Source organism: Scyliorhinus canicula, chromosome 5 (genome assembly GCF_902713615.1).
Source record: "Scyliorhinus canicula chromosome 5, sScyCan1.1, whole genome shotgun sequence".
Classification (NCBI taxonomy): Eukaryota; Metazoa; Chordata; class Chondrichthyes; order Carcharhiniformes; family Scyliorhinidae; genus Scyliorhinus; species Scyliorhinus canicula.
The window spans coordinates 199,860,438-199,877,815 of NC_052150.1; the positions used below are offsets into that span (position 1 = coordinate 199,860,438).

Sequence of the window (17,378 nt, forward strand, 5' to 3'; positions counted from 1 at the left end):
CCTCCTGGGTCTCTAGATTACTCGTCCAGTGACACGACCACAATGCCACTGTCACCCCCAATTACTGGTTCCAGATGCTTCATTATCCATGGCTGCTCTCATCCTTGGTCTGTGTCATTACAAATAATTAAGTCCTTCTATTTCGTTTGTTGCGCGCCCAGTCAGCAGTTTAGTGTTAATTCAACTACTGCAAGCAGCTTGCCTATCCTCGGTTAAACTAATTCATTTTAACGTTGACACATTGAATTGATTTTTTTATTGAGGTGATTTTTGTTGCTCGAATCAGAAACCACTTTTCTGGGCAACATTAAACATTTCCAAACATAGGTCAAGTGTAAGCTGGATGCAGAGAGAGGTTCTCCTAACTTGCTGAAATTTAATTTCTGGAAAAATGTACACAGATGAGTTCAGCAGATTATACACACTTCAAATTTGCCTCCACCTAATTTGGAAATGGTTTGAACACTAAACTTGCCATGTGTAACACCCTGCAGCTGGCAAAGCAATTTGAGAACTTTGTTCAAATAGTGTTGTGCTGGGGTTTTGACTATTTAAATAAAAGATTCACTTTAAGATGAATCCCAAAATGCAACAAGTTTATAGCACAGTCATTCAGCACATGTATTTGGCAGTTTTCTGCTGGATTGAACCAAATAGATTTCCCTCTTAAAGTGTAGTCAGATTTTGCAATTAGTGGCAAAGTGATGGCACTTGCCACTGAGTCCGAAGCGAAATACAAACTTGCCTAACACTATGATGGGACAGGAATTTCACTTGCAAGGAGGGAGGATTCTCTCAAACAGCGTGGTCCTTGGCATATCTTTCGCTAACCCAGACAAAAGGGATGTAGCACATGAAGTGGATAGGAACCACGGCCACAAAATCTGACGCAACTAAGCTGCTATGTAGATTTGTGTTTAAAAGGTCTGAATTTCACCAGAATAATTTTTTAAAATCATAAATTCAGTTTTTCATCAGAATAATATCAAATTTTAAATTAAATCATTTGAAAAACGTCAGATCCTTCAGCTATTTTTGAAATGTCTTCCATTGTCCTCATTGGCCCGGATATCTAATTATTTCTAAAGTGACTCTGAAGGTGCTCTCTGCTTGGAAATACCAAATAAAACATTAAACTGTTGTGGCAAAAATGCTTGTGGACAATCAAAACAAGTTCTTGCCAGTGCCATTTCTTCTCATCTCATCTAAATTCCAATGAGTACAGGCTCTTTCTTCCTTAGAAATCACTCTAGTGAACCTACTATAAATTGTTTACAGTGCAAGTATACTTAGGAGACCAAAACTATATAATACTCCAGGTATGATCTGATCAATTATCCTATTGTTGCACCTCAAACTTGGGTCAACTAACACTCGAACTCTCAAATTATCGTACAATAATCTGCTTATTGTACCGTACAAGGTTACCATAAAAGATCAAAACTCCACAACAAAAGGTATCAGCCCTATTAAACGCTAAGTATAAAATGCTGTCTGTTTTTGTTACAAAGTATCTAAACGGTGTATAACAAACTATCAAAACTTCTGACTTGAACCTAAATACCACTTGTTGAGAGGTAGGGTGATCAGGACTCCCTCATGGTGGATTGTCCAATGTCCTTGAGTCCCAGACCCAGGGTGCTGTTTCTTAAATTGGTTGTTCCTGCAGGTCATCGCTCCATGTTTCCTCCTTGTACAAATCTTGCTGAAACTGACCATGCTCCAGTTAAGTCCTCGCAGAACAAGCACAAATCAATAATTTTGGTCACGAATATCCAAGGAATCGTGTCTCTCTCAGGTGCCATATTTCTTGCAGGAGCATGACACTGGGGTCTGTGTTCAATGACTGTTCAAGGCATAGTAACAGCCACTGTCCAATCCGCTCCTGTGTTCACGCCCTGGCTGTGCACTTGTTCTTCGCTGCAGATCGCAGCAGTTGGTGCTGATGCAGCCTTTTTAACCATCGGCCTTGTTGGTGTCTTCAGGGATACCCATCAGGCTACACTAAGCAGATGTAGCAACACCTCGCTGCTTTTATATTCAAAAACACCCTTGCAACAAAGGTAAAATTCCATTGGTTGTCTTTCTGAACCTGCAAGTTAGCTTTTTGTGATTTTTGCACAGATATAGTACAGCATTTGCTGCGTCTCTTCATTTAAATAATTTATTTTTCTATTCTTCCTGCCGAAGTGGACAAACTCATATTTTCCCTTGTTATATTCAAACTGCTACATTTTTGCCCAATCACTTGACCCATCTATATCCCTTCCTAGACTTTCTATTCCCCTCTACTTGTTTTCTTTGTATTATCTGCAAATTTGGCTACAATCCAGTCAATCCCTTCAGTCAATTTATTAATATGGATATCAAATAGTTGAGGCCCCACTCTTGATCCCTGTGACACTCCATAATTGCAGTTTGCCTACTGAAAATTATGTATTTATCTTAACAGTTTCCTGTTAGTCTGCCAGTTCTCCATCCATTAGGGGTAGCACAAGTGGCTAGCACTGTGGCTTCACAGCGCCAGGGTCCCAGGTTCGATTCCCCGCTGGGTCACAGTCTGGTCAGAGTCTGCACGTTCTCCCTGTGTCTGTGTGGGTTTCCTCCGGGTGCTCCGGTTTCCTCCCACAGTCCAAAGATGTGCAGGTTAGGTGGATTGGCCATGATAAATTGCCCTTGGTGTCCAAAAAGGTTAGGAGGGGTTATTGGGTTACGGGGATAGGGTGGAAGTGAGGGCTTAAGTGGGTTGGTGCAGACTTGATGGGCTGAATGGCCTCCTTCTGCACTGTATGTTCTATGCTGTTGAATGACCCTGACACTGAATGTGGCACCTTATTGAATGACATTTGGAAATCCAAACATGTTACATGAACTGGTTTTATCAAGTCTGCTTGTTGCATCATCAAAAAATTCAAATAAAATTACCAAACATGATCTCCCTTTCACAAAGCCGTGCTTCCGAATGTCCTGTAAGTACCTTACCAATAATGGTTCAAGTGCTTTTCCAGTGATGCAGGTTAGGATAACTGGCCTATAATCTGGTTTCTGACTCTTTTCTTGAATAGAGTAGTTAAATTCACTATTTTTTAATCTGATGGGACCGTTCAAATATAGGGAATTTTGGAAGCTTGCACTTAATGAATCTGATCACTGCAGCTACTCTTTTAAGCCCCTCTGAAGCAGGACATTGGGTCCTGGAGACTGGTTGACCTTCAGCTTCATTAGTTTACCTCGTACTTTTTCCTTCGGTGGTGGTGATTGTTTTAAGTTCTTCCTTCCCTCATGCCTCTTGATTTCTACGATTGGGATGCTTTTTATGACTCCTCCAGTGAATATAGGTACAGAATGGTTGAAAGTATATTTTGCCATTTCCTAGTTTCCCATTATTAATTTTCAAGTCTCTGCAACGCTTCAGCTACTCTTTTCATTTTTATACACTAGTCAAAGCTATTACTGTTCTCTTATATTTATTGCTGATTTTCTCTTGCACTCCAATTTCTGACTTTTTATTATTCTTTTGGATATCCTTCTGTATTCCATGTACTAATGACTGCATGAAGACATTTGAACCTGAATGGCTCTGATCTATATTCATAATCGTAACAACATTTGAAGTGCTTTCAATGGTTGCGTCCTTCTAAGAAAAATAACTGCAGTTTTTTTAAACCTGCCAATCAAGAGCATCACGACGGACTGTATTTTTAGAGCCTTCCTCTGATAGAACCAATTAACAACCTCCTTGATGTGCCTTTTTGCAGTGCTCTTTCAGCACTACCTTCAAACTGCTCATCCACAATTACTGAGTCAGTGAAAGGTTAGATTTCTCCGTTGCAGTTTAAAAGAGTAAGCAACACTGCTCAGGTTGACCCTGCAGGAAATTACTGTCAAGACATTTCCCGACATAATAGAATGTTACATAGATGCTCATAAAGCATTTATGACAATACTTTATCAAAGCTATGCAATATCCAGTTTTCCCCTAAATACTACGCAAACCATTGAGGATGCAAGCTGCAAAATGTATTCCAAGTAAAGCCAAGTTGGCAGAAACTTTAATGAATATTTTCATGCAATATGTACTGCACTCCCTCTTATAGCTAGAACATCCTTCCTCAGATAAGAAGACTGACACTGCACACACTATTCCAGGTGTGGCCTTACCAAGGCCCTGTATAATTACAGCAAGATATCCCTGCTCCTGTTCTCAAATCCTCTCGCAGTGAAGGCCAGCATGCAATTAACCTTCTTTACCGCCTGCTGTACCTGTATGTTTATCTTCAGTGACTGGTGTACGAGGACACCCAGGTCTTGTTGCAAGTTTCTCCTCTCCTAATTTATGGCCATTCAGATAATAATCTGCCATCTTTCACTGGGACCAAAGTGGATAAACTTGCATGTTTTAAATAAATATTTTTATTCTCCTTTTTCACATTTTCTCCCAAATTTACATCCACCAACAATAAACAATAAGCAGTAACAAATGCAATGTCAATCCCCATATCAATAACAACAGTCCCATCCTCCCACCAAACCCCCAAACAACATCCCGCATGCGAACATAAATAAATAGCAAAAAGGAATCAGGAATTGCCCATAGTCACCATTAATACATAGTCAGTCCCCCTCCTCCCAACCCCCCCCCCCCCCAATGTTCGATGTAATCTAATCTAAAAAGTGCATAATGAATAACGCCAATGAATTGTAGAACCCCTCCATCCTTCCACTCAGTTCAAATTTGACCTTCTCAAGAGTTAAGAATTCCAGCAGGCTACCCTAAAAACCTCCTTCCCGTAGTCCTCCAGCTTTGGATAGGACCAAAAGATATGAATGTGGTCCCCCCCGCAACACTCGCACACATCTTCTACCCATTCGAAGAGCCAGCTCATCCTCGCCCTTGTGAGGTGCGCTCTATATACCACCTTCAGCTGTATCAGCCCCAACCTCGTGCACGAGGTGGAGGCGTTCACCCTCTGGAGCACATCAAACCAGAACCTCTCTCCCAACTCTTCTTCCCACTTTGCCTTGATCCCATCCAGCGATGCCTTCTTTTCCAAATTAGCCCTGTAAACCGCCAACACTACCCCCTTCTCCAGTCCCCCTGTTGTCAGCACCTCCTGCCGCAATGTGGTGGCCGGCTCTACCGGGAAGCTCTGTATCTCCTTTCTAGCAAAGTCTTGAACCTGCATGTATATAAACACTTACTCCTGCTCCAGCCCATGCTTTGCTTCCAGCTCCTTCAATCCTGCAAACCGACCTCCAAGAAACAAATCTTTTAGTGTCCTAATTCCTTTCTCCTCCCATCTCCAAAAATTTCCATTCCACTGTCCTGGCTCAAATCTATGGTTTCGCCTGAATTGGCATTTCCCTCGGCCCTGCCCCCAACCCAAAGTGCTGGCAAAACTGCCTCCAAATTATCAACGAAGCTATTAGTACCGGACTCCCGGATATTTCCCTGGAGCCGTTGGGAGCGGAACTGTTGCTAGTGCCTTCAATCCCAACCTCCTACTTGTGACCTCTCCTCTATTCTGACCCATTGGGAGTCGACCCCTCTGACCCAGCTGTAAGATAACCTTGCATTTATCCAAATTATATTGCATCTACCATTCATTTGCCCACTCAGTCAACTTGTCCAAATCACTGAGGGATCTTTGCATCCTCCTCACAACTCACCCTCTCACCCACATGCAAATTTAGACATATGACATTTTGTTCCTCATCTAAATCATTAATATATATTGTGAATACCTGGGGTCCTAGCACCCATCCCTGCGGTACCCCACTAGTCACTGGCTGCCAATTTGAAAAAGACCCGTTAATTCCTTCTTTGTTTCCTGTCTGCCAAACAGTTTTGTATCCATCTTAATATACTACCCCAATCCCATTCGCTTTTATTTTACATGCTCATTTTTTATGCGGGACTTTGTCAAAAGCCTTCTGAAAGTCCAAAAACACTGCATCCACTGGCTCCCCTTCATCAATTCTACAGTTACATCCTTGGAAGAATTCCAGTAGATTTGTCAAGCATGATATCCCCATCATAAATCCTTGCTGATTGTCCGATCCTGCCACTGTTTTCTAAGTGCTCCGCTATAAAATCTTTGATGGTGGATTCTAGAATTTTCCCCACTACTGTACTGACGTCAGGCTTATTGGTCTATAATTCTCTGTTTTCTCTCTCCATCCCTTTTTAAATAGTTGAGTTACATAAGCTACCCTCCAATCTGCAGGAACTGTTCCACAGTCTATAGAATCCTGGAAGATGACCACCAATGCATCCATTATTTCTAGAGCCACCCCCTGGGATGTAGATCATCAGGCCCTGGGGATTTATCAGCATTCAATCCCATCAATTTCCCCAACACCATTTCTCGACTGCTATTGATCACCATCAGTTACTCTCCCCCTCTAAACCCTGCATTTTCCAGCATTTCTGCTATCTTAATTGTGTCTTTATTTGTGAAGACAGAACTAACGCATGTATTAGTTGCTCAGCCATTTCTTTATGAGGCAAGATTGCTTTTGCATTTCACTTAAGCGAGGAAAAAGGGGATGCAAAGGGAGAGGGATAGTTTATCAAAATAAGTTTGGTTTAAGTTTGCAATTACTTTCTCGGATACATTTCTTAAACAGATTATCTGGTCATTATCACTTGTTCGTGGGAATTTACTGTGCACAAATTGGTTGCTGCATTTCCTACATTACAGCAGTGACTACACTTCAGTACTTCCGTGGCTGTACAGTACCTTAGCACAACTAAGATTGTAAACGATGCTTCAGAAATGCATGTCTGCCTCTGTTCAATTTATCCCTGATGGTTTCTAATAAATTTGATTTTGGTGATTAACTTTGTTGTTGTAAATTTGCCGGTATTGCCAACATCGGTTTGTGTTAACAATGTGCAATGCCTTTTGAGGGAAATCTCAGTATAATAGTGATGTACCATACTCTGGAGGCTTACCGGAGCCGTTTGCAAACTTGTTTTCCTATTCATTTGCTAATACGGGTTTGTGCATTCCTGGACAATTAAATTGAGATCAATTGACTGCCGTTTGACATTATTTGGAGGGAACTGTTATTAAAACTAGTTACTTTTTTTTTTGGCAGAGGTCCCAGGCACAGTCCCCTCCTCCACCAAAGCCACCATCACCTAACTTTGAATTAGGGTTGTCAAACTTTCCTCCTTTGCCTGGAGCTGCAGGCAACCTGAAGACTGAAGAGGTTCTTGAGAACAGACTATCAAATGTGGTCAAAGTAATTCCAAAAGAGAAGGCACAGATATTACAGGTATTGTGGCAATTCAGTTCTGCTTTTGAAGACCACCACACTAGATCAGATCGTGGAATGGTTCATTTTGAAACAAGAATTGAGTTTATACGGTAAAACCCCCATAGAAATAAAGTACAGCACTTGCCTACATTCTAAGCAGATGAGAATCCACCAAGTCTGGTACATGACTCTGTTCCGAAAGATAGATTTCAACCCAAGAATTCGGAGGACATCTAGATTTGGGGGTACATGGAAATATATAACTAATGGACTGCCACAGGGTTCAGTCCTTGGGCCCCACTGTTTACAATATATATTAATGACTTGGATGTCGGGATAAGAAGGTACTATAGGCTAATTTGCAGATGGCACTAAAATAGATGGGATCGTAAGTTGCAATGAGGAAATAGAGATTTACATATGGATATAGATAGGTTAGTTGAGTGGGCCAAAATTTGGCAGATGGAGTTAAACGTAGAGAAGTGTGAGGTTATCTATTTTGGTTGGAAAAATGCAACGGCAACTTATCTAAATTGCAAGAAAGCTTCCGTGCAGAGGGATCTGGGTATCCTCGTGTGTGAGGCGCAGAAAACTAGCATACAGGTCCATCAGATAATAAAGAAAAGAAATGGAATGTTGGCATGTATCGCTAAAGAAATAGAGTATAAAGGTAGGTAAATCTTGTTGCAACTGTATACGGCATTGGTGAGACTGCACCTGAAATACTCTGTACAGTTTTGGTCCCTTATTTGAGGAGGGATGCAGTTGCATTAGAGTCAGTTCAGAGGAGGTTGACTGGATTAATTCCAGAGAAGTCCTATGAAGAGAGATTGAGCAGTTTAGGCCTATACTCTCTCTCGAGTTTCGTAGAATGATAGATATGATTGATGGTATTGACAAAATTAGATTTGGAGCAGATGCTTCCTCTTGTGGGATGTGAGGTCATAGGATAAAGGATAGCAAATTTAAACCAGATATGAGGAGAAATGACTTCTCTCAAGAGTTGTGAATCTGTGGAATTCACTACCCCAGAATGTAGTGGATGTCAGAACAAGAGTAAATTTGAAGAAAGAGACAGATTTTAATTTGTGATGGGTTAAAGAGTTATGGAGAATGGACACCAAAGTGGAGTTGAAGCCAAGAGGTGATTAACCATGATTGTATTTAATTATGGAGCGGGCTCAAGTAGTTGAATCACTTATTCCTCCCAGTTCTTATGTATTTAAGGGCCTTCAAACCATAGATAATGAGTAAGGACTAGTCAACTGTTGGAATGATATGTAACCTGCCAAGCAGGTTTTTGCAAAGTTCCAGGACTAATTACATAAGTATTTTTCTTTCAACTACTTTCCCAATGTGCATTCCTGGCCCGGATCCAGGATTATGTGGTACCTTAAATTATGTGAAAAATTATTTGTGTCGGGCTAGTATTTCTAAAAATTATCCGAAAGGTAAAGACTAGCTTTGGAGGGAAGACAACCTTCAGCAAAACGTGAACAATGACTCCCAAAAGAGTCATTGTTCTCTTGGCATGTAGGTAGGCATGTACCTACCTTTATTTTTGACAACAGGCTATTAAACTCAGTTGGAGGGTTTTGCCCTCAAACATCACTGCACTAATTTATATTTTTCAAAGCATCTCCAGCATTCTCTATTTCCATTGAGACATTTAAAATGCTGGACGGAAGGGTGGAAATGGATTCTGAGCAGGGTCACAGATTGAAGTCACAGTCAACAGGATTTTAAGGAAGCTTTTTTGGAGTGAGGAACGTAGCAGTAAGATCAATACAAGTCCATAATGTTAGGGAACATCATTTAATGTAGGTGTGGACAAAGCCACAAGATTGGGAATCATAGGAGTGACTTGAATGAAATCAATTCGCTGGGAAATTGATCTTGGAGAGGATTAGGGTAGTGGAAGTGTGAGGTCAGAACATGGCCTACAGTACATTAGAAGAATTATGGTTTGTGCAGGGATGAGTTGACCCAGCCCACTGAGATGATATTGGCGAATTAGACACAAGGGACAGGATTCTCCAATTCTGAGACTGTTGACATCAACGCAGAATTGAAGGACTTTCACGACAGCAAAACTGGCGCCGCACATGGACTGATTCTGCTACTGTTAAGGGGCTAGCACCGGCGGCATGTGGAACACAAATCGATTCTAATGAGAAACGGTGTCAGATCCGCTGGTTCCGCGATTGACACTCAGGAGGCTGATGAGCTGCAGCCACACATACACACGGCACTCCCCACACACACACCATCCTAGTCAACAAGATGGCAGCGAGGAGAGCAGCCCCAAGGTTTACTGATGCTGCCCTGGAGACCCTCGTGGACACGTGTAGCAGACGTGGAATACCTTGTACCCAGGCCCAGGAAGGAGGCTGCCAGCTGCCGCCGTTCAGTGCCTGGGTGCAGGTGGCAGAGACCAACAGCACCGTGGGCAGCACTGTCAGGACTGGGCAGCAGTGCCGAAAAATACTGCACGACCTGCGGGCGACCAGAGTGAGTAAGCAGCACTCTGCCCCGGCACCAATCACTGTAACCTGACCGCTCACCACACAGCTGATCTGGTACAGCAGACTGAGGTAGGAACAATGGAGGGGGCGGATGGTCGGAGGGTAGGCCAACCCCAGAGACCAGCAGCCGTCCAGATGGGTTTCGACCTGGATGGTAGTCCCACCTCTAGTGGAGATGCAGTCGCAGAGCCAGAGACTACATGAGGGGTTGTCGCCGAGCATCCAGCACCTGCAGGAGCTATTGGAGGAGTCCAACCACGTGCAGCAGCAAGAGGTGGTGACAATGCGTGCCACCCGGGCCAACACTTCACGGGTGGTGTTCACGCTGGAGGCATTGGGGGCGACGGTCCTGGCTATGGATCAGCATGTCCAAGGCCTGGGGCACTCTATCCAGGTGTAGGACAGGGTTGTCGTCCCACAGGCAACCATGTTGCATGAGCAACCTGGACATTGCAACAACGCTTCTGAGAGTTGCCCAGTCACAGCAGAACATAGCTGGGAACGTCGGCGGCATTGCCGAGGCACTGGCCAATGTTGAGCAGACACTGGGGTGGCCCGGTCCCAGAGGGAGATGGCGCAGTCACTGGCTGATGTGACACAAACCCAGAAGGCGATCGCATAGTCACAGCGTGACGTGCCCCAGTCCCAGACAGATGCCCCCCTCTCTGTGCTCCATGACCACGAGCGTGCTGACCCTGGTCGAGACGAGAGCAGGCTTCCAGGGCTGGCAGAGCCAGGTGGCGGGGGAGCCCCGGGATAGCTCCGCTCACTTCCATCCCATGGAGTAGCCTGGGGGCCATCAGGCACCCCAAGGCAGGGAAAGAGGTAGTGATGGGAGCCATGCCGGTGACTCGCACAGGGGAAGTGCAGGAACATTGTAGCATCTCGGACTCATCCGTCCCGTCCCTTGGCCATTTGGTGAGCAGCGGGCAAAACGGTGCAGCACCACTCCACCCGAGCAGGAACCGGGTCATCAAGTCTGGTGGCAGGACAGGACTAACAGAAGGCTGCCTCCACGCCTGTTTTACCGCCTGGGAAACCACCTAGACGTCGTGTTGGGACCCGTGAGACCAGAAGGTTAGACACTAGTTGGGTAGGCACGGGTGCAGGCACACTTTAGTTATAGGCTAGGGTGCAAATCTGTTCACACTGTTACAACCTGCCTTGGTGCTCTGTCTGATGGATGTGAGGGATGGACTGGGCTGGCCAGAGAGAGGGTGGGGGCGAGGAATGGGCGGAAGTTGTGAAGCACCGCTCAATCATGAACCTGGTTACTACATGGGAGTAGTTGTTGCAGGTCTCCACATCGGTCTGTGTGACTCGTCTCGAACATGTCCGGAATTGTAGTGTGTGCCATGATTTTTTAAATTTTTTTTTTATAAATTTAGAGTAGCCAATTATTTTTTTCCAGGCAATTTAGCGTGGCCAATCCACCTAACCTGCACATCTTTGGGTTGTGGGGGTGAAACCCACGCAGACATGGGGAGAATGTGCAAACTCCACACGGACAGTGACCCAGGGCCGGGATTCGAACCCGGGTCCTCAGTGCCGCAGTCCCAGTGCTAACCACTGCGCCACATGCTGCCCTGTGTGCCATGATGAAGGCTTTGTGCACGCTGACTGGTTATTGGGCACAGGTGAATGATGCATAGCTGATGGTCACATCAGCTGCATGATCATAGAGTGTTACCCCTTTTGGTGGGTGTAGAACGGCCTGTCCTCTGCAGGTGTTTGTAGGGGGATGTGCATCTCATCGATCACCCCCTGGACCCCAGCATCCTGGTGATGGCGGTGAACCCTGCCGCCGGCCTGATGGGCTCGGTCCACTTTGAAATGGATGTATTGAGCTGCCTGGGTATTTAGGGCCTCCGTGACTGTGCGTATGCACCTGTGCACTGAAGTCTGAGATCCCGGACAGGTCTCTGTTCGGTTCCTGGAAGGAGCCCATCATGTAAATCACTAAGGCAACCATCACCTTGATGGCCATGTCCTCCCCCATACCTCAGCAGTGCCAGGTATGCCATGATCTAGCAGATAAGTCGCATTGTCTCTGCTCAGTCGGAGTCTTCAGCATGCCTTGTCCGACAGGTCCTCGAATGACGGGGCGGTGCGGGTACACACGAGGCCTCACGGCCCCTCCTTGGCCTGCTAATATGCAAACTGTGTTTACTGTACATGCATGCATACGTACATACACACATACATACAGTGCAAAAGGTGGCCATTCGGCCCATAGAGTCTGCACCGACCACTTAAGCCCTCACTTCCACCCTGTCCACGTAACCCAATAACCCCATCAAACCTTTTTGGACACTAAGGGCAATTTAGCATGACCATCCACCTAACCTGCACATCTTTGGACTGTGGGAGGAAATGGGAGTACCAGGAGGCAACCCCCACGGACACGGGAGAACGCGAAGACTCTGCACAGACAGTGACCCAGCGGGGAATCGAACCTGGACCCTGGCACTGTGAAGCCACAATACTATCTACCGTGCTATTGGCGGCAGCTGCGATTTTGGCGTCAGTACCGATGCTCCGTCCAATTGGGTTTCACTATTTTGGCGACAGCCAATGGAGAATCGGGTCCAAGTTGAGAGCATCAAGGTATTCCAGGGGAAATAGAAGGAAGTGTCTTGTTAATGAGTGAATCTTGGTAAGGAAGCTGAATTAGGTAAAGTTGTTCGCAAAAGTTCCAGTACTTCCTGCTTCCCAACAGAACGTTGTCGTTTTCAGATTAGATATTAACCATGATATATCCAGTACTTCCCCAGAGCGGAGAAACTACGACATCTTTTTCGCAGCCTTCAACACATCATCGATGAAGATGAACATCTTGCCAAGGTCATCCCTACACCCCCACTACTTGCCTTCAAACAACCACGCAACCTCAAACAAACCATCGTTGCAGCAAACTACCCAGCCTTCAGAACAGCGACCACGACACTACACAACCCTGCCATGACAATCTCTGCAAGACGTGCCAGATCGTCGACATGGGTACCACCATTACATGTGAGAACACCACCCACCAGGTACCCGGTACATACTCGTGCAACTCTGCCAACATTGTCGACCTCATAAGATGCAGGAAAGGATGTCCCCAAGCGTGATACAGTGACGAGACCATGCAGACGTTGCGACAATGGATGAATGGACATTGTGCGACAATCGCCAGGCAGAAATGCTCCCTTGCAGTCGGGGAACACTTCAGCAGTCAAGGGCATTCAAACTCTCATCTCCGGATAAGCGTTCTCCAAGGTGGCCTTCAGGACGCACGACAACACAGAATCGCCGAGCAGAAACTTGTAGCCAAGTTCTGCCCACATGAGTACGGCCTCAACCCGGGCCTTGGATTCATGTCGCGTTACATTCATCCCCCACCATCTGGCCTGGGTTTGCGAAATCCTACCAACTGTCCTGGTTTGAGACAATTCACACCTCTTTAACCTGGGATTATCTTTATCTCTGGATCTGTAAAGATTTAATTACCTGCAAATGCTCGCATTCAAAGCATTGTCTTGCATCTTTAACTTTGTCTATCTGTACATGTTTCTGAAACATACCTACCTCTTTGTTCACCTGAGGAAGGAGCAGTGCTCCAAAAGCTAGTGATTTGAAAGAAACCTGTTGGACTTTAACCTGGTGTTGTAAGACTTCTTACTGATATTAACCAGATCACATCTGCGTTTTAAGTAAACGTACGGTTTTAAAAGAAAAGCATAAGAATTCTGGTTTTCTGGGGAATGTATATCCTTCAGTCAACATTGTCAACAGGTTGTTTACTCATGTAAATCATTGACGTTTGTAACCGCTGGCTGTATCCAAATTGGTTTCCACATTGCTCTTGTTACTGCAATGATGGCACTTCAGAAGTTTCTCACTGCATTTAAAATTTGAGGTTTTATACATTGCAAGTTCTTTTATTGTGTGACACTGAGGTGGAACTAGTTTACCACCTAGTTCCTTAGAACCTAGGTTGTATAAATTTATTGTTGTTGAAATCATTTTAAGCACATTTAGATTTAGCTTAATAGATCATGGATTGATGGTGTATATCAGCAAGTATCAATTTGTAGAATTAACTTTGGTATCATTCTCCAAATAGAACATTGACAGAGTCATATAGCACAGAAAGGGTCCTTCAGCCCATCACGTCTGCCCCAGTCAAAAACAACCACCTAATTATTCTAATCCCATTTTCCAGCACTTGGCCCATACCCTTGGATGCCTTGGGATTGTATGTGCACAACTAAATGCTACTTAAATGTTATGAGGGTCACTGCCTCCCATCACCCATTCAGGCAGCGAGTTCTAAACGTTCAACGCCGTCTGGGTAAAAAAACGTTTTCCTCACATCCCCTCTAAACCTCCTGCGGCTTACTTTATGCTTATGCCCCCTGGTCATTCATACCTCCACCAAAGGGAAAAGTTTCTTCCCTTTCACTTATCCATGCCCCTTATAATCTTATGCATCTCAATCATGTCCCCCCCCCCCTCAGTCTCCTCTGCTCCAAGGAAAACAATCCAAGTTTATCCAATTGCTCTTCATAACTAAAACCCTCCAGCCGTGCAACATACTCTGCACCCTTTCCAGTGCTATCATATCCCTCTTATAATGTGGATTCCAGAATGGCACACAATACTCTAGCTGCAGCCTAACCAACATTTTATAGAGTTCCAGTACAACCTCCCTGCTCTTAAACTCTGCCTCGACTAATAAAGGCAAGTAAACCATATGCCGCCTTAACCACAATATCCACCTGCTCTACTATCTTAAGGGATCAGTGTACATGCGCAGCAAGATCTCTGATCCTCGGTGCTTCCCAGGGTCCTGCCCAAGTACATCTCCTTGCACTTATCCAGATTGAATTCCATTTGCCATTGATCAGCCCACCTGACCAGCCTGTCTATGTCTTCCTGTCCATCGAAGGCTATCCTCCTCCCTATTTAACACCCCACCAATTTTCGTATCATCTGAAAACTTGCTGATCAAGCCTCCTACATTCATATCTAAATCATTTATATAAACTCCAAACAGCAAGGGTCCCAAGACTGATGCCTGTGGAACCCCTCTGGGCGCAGGTTTCCAGTCAGAAAAGCACCCCTCAACAATCACCCTCTGCTTCCTGCCACTCAAGTCAATTATGATTCCAATTTGCCAAATTTCCTTTAGGATCGCATGGGTCCTTACCTTTGCTATCAGCCTCCCAAGTGGAACCTTAAGAAAGCCTTGCTGGAGTCCAAGTAGACAATGTCAAATCATTTCCCTCATCTACGCACCTGGTCACCTACTTGAAAAATTCAATCAAGTTGGTCGGACATGACCTCCCCTTGACAAAACCATGCTGACTCTTGATTGATTGCTTCCTCTCAAATGCAGATTGAATTAGTTCCAATAGTTTCCCCACCACTGAGGTCAGACTGACTAGCCTGTAGTTACCTGGTTTATTCCTTCTGCCCTTCTTGAATAATGGTACCACATTGGCTATCCTCCAATCCTCTGGTACCCTCTGTGGCCAGAGATCATTCTACCCATATGACTTCATTTGAAGAGCCTTCTAAGATGTCGTCCCTCCTTACTGCTGTAATTGATTCCCTGATCAAAATTGTGACACTCTCTCTGTTACCTCTTTCCCTATCTCGCCTGAAGGTTCTATATCCTGGTATATTGAGCTGCCAATCCTCCCCCTCTCAACCATGTCTCACTGACCGTAATGACACCATACTCCTGTGTTTTAATTTTGTGCCCTCAATTCATCTGCCTCCTTCGTCAGGCCCCTTGCATTAAAATTAATTCTATCCAATCTTTCCAAACTCCCTTGTGACTTAACAGGTCTAGACATTCCATGCCTTTCTGACTCAATTGATGTCTGTTCTAATTTTTAGCTGTGCCATGCTGAACCTGCAATGCACTTCCATTTGGTGACTTGATATCCATATCTTGCAATCTTAACAGAGGGAAATTGAGTACAGATTTGTTCATGCAGTACTCGTGCAGCTATCTGAAGTGCAATTATGAGTTGAAAGGATTCTATTGGTGTTGAGGCTAATGCTTACAACTAAACTCCAAGCAGAACGATGGCTGCTAAGACAGTGTCACCTTCCTGCGTTACTTAACGGCAGTCAGCTTGCTATATGCCCACTAAGGTCATTGGACTAAAATAACGAGGATCACAATACTGATCATTTTCATTTTAGAGTATAAATGTTGATGCAAGCACTAACACTATACCTTCGGGAATACCACGGGAGACACTGCCATCCATACCTCCAACTTCACTGCCGGTGAGTTCTGAGGGCTCTCCTTCACCACCTCGTTCTCCAGAAATCAAGTAAGTTATTTAAATTCTGGTAGTTGATACCAATAATACCTGTATGTGAACATCTTTATGTACATATCTGTTGATGAACCTGTTTTAATTAAGCAATTTTGTTGACTCCCTCCAGTGCAGAAGGAGGCCACCTGGCCCATTGGGCCTGCACTGACACACTGAAAGAGCATCCCACCGAAGCCCACTCCTCCGCCCTATTCCTGTAACCTCACCTAACCTGCATGTCTTTAGACTGTGGGAGGAAACCAGTGCACGGGGAGAATGTGCAAACTCCACCCAGTCACCCAAGGCCGGAATCGAACCCGGGCCCCTGGTGCTGTGAGGCAACAGTGCTAACCATTGTGCCACCATGCCGCCCCACTTGTTCAACTAAATTTATACCAAGAGAAAATAATTCGGAACATGCAAGGATCTCTTGTGTCATGTAGCAATAACTGCTTGGTTATTAGTGTTAAATGCTGTTTGTTAGTAGCTTCCACAGAAACCATTGTTTTTGATAGAGGATGCTCACCCTGTTGAATCTGACAACCTATTTGGTGTGGAACAATGTTTCTCAAACTCCTCATCAGAATTGTGTCAACCACTTGCTTTGCATCATGCAATTTTTATTTTCAAGTGGTCTAATCATAGTCCCACTTGTGTAAATTTGGAACTTTGAAGTAGTCTTTCTAATGTTGTAAACTATATGTGCAGATACACGTATTGAAAAGATAGTAATTGTGAATCATGTATGTAGAATCTGGTTTTTGGAGTTTCTTGTTGATCTTTTGCTCCACATTATCCATATTTTTCTCCCACATTAATCCAATTTGCTTTATCGACCAATGACTGCCTCTTGTCATTCTTAATCTCTAAAGCAAAATTGAATAATGTTGAATTACCTCGTAATTGCCGTTATAACATGGAGAATTGACCATTTTATGTTCTTTAGTCGTGTGGCAGTCAGCATTAGTATGTACATGTATATTATATATAATTTTCAGATAGACACCTTTGGAGGAACAGTTTGAGCTTTAAAAATGTAACATCTTGGTGTTTCCTGTTAATAATTTGTGATTTTTGACTTTCTCAGTGCCACGAGTCCCTGTCAGCTGTAGCTCAGCAAGCAGTCCAGCACTGTTAGAATTAGAAGCAAAATAGCCCAAGTGCTGGAATTCCAACAGAGAACCATGCTGGTAATACTCAGCGGGTCAGACAACATCTGTGGAGAAAGCAGCTGAGTTGACATTTTGAATTGGGACTTTTGAAACTC

At 44.4% G+C, this 17,378-nt stretch overlaps 1 protein-coding gene across 2 annotated transcripts in view; it reads left to right on the forward strand.

Annotated features, from left to right (window-relative positions):
* The window catches only part of larp4b (La ribonucleoprotein 4B), a 154,710-nt gene that overhangs the window by 108,924 nt on the left and 28,408 nt on the right, over window positions 1-17,378 (forward strand). For both annotated transcript variants that reach the window (XM_038798334.1, XM_038798335.1), the window contains exons 14-15: window positions 7,105-7,284; window positions 15,993-16,126. In XM_038798334.1, coding sequence (XP_038654262.1) covers window positions 7,105-7,284; window positions 15,993-16,126 — 314 coding nt within the window. The remainder of the gene's footprint in view (window positions 1-7,104; window positions 7,285-15,992; window positions 16,127-17,378) is intronic.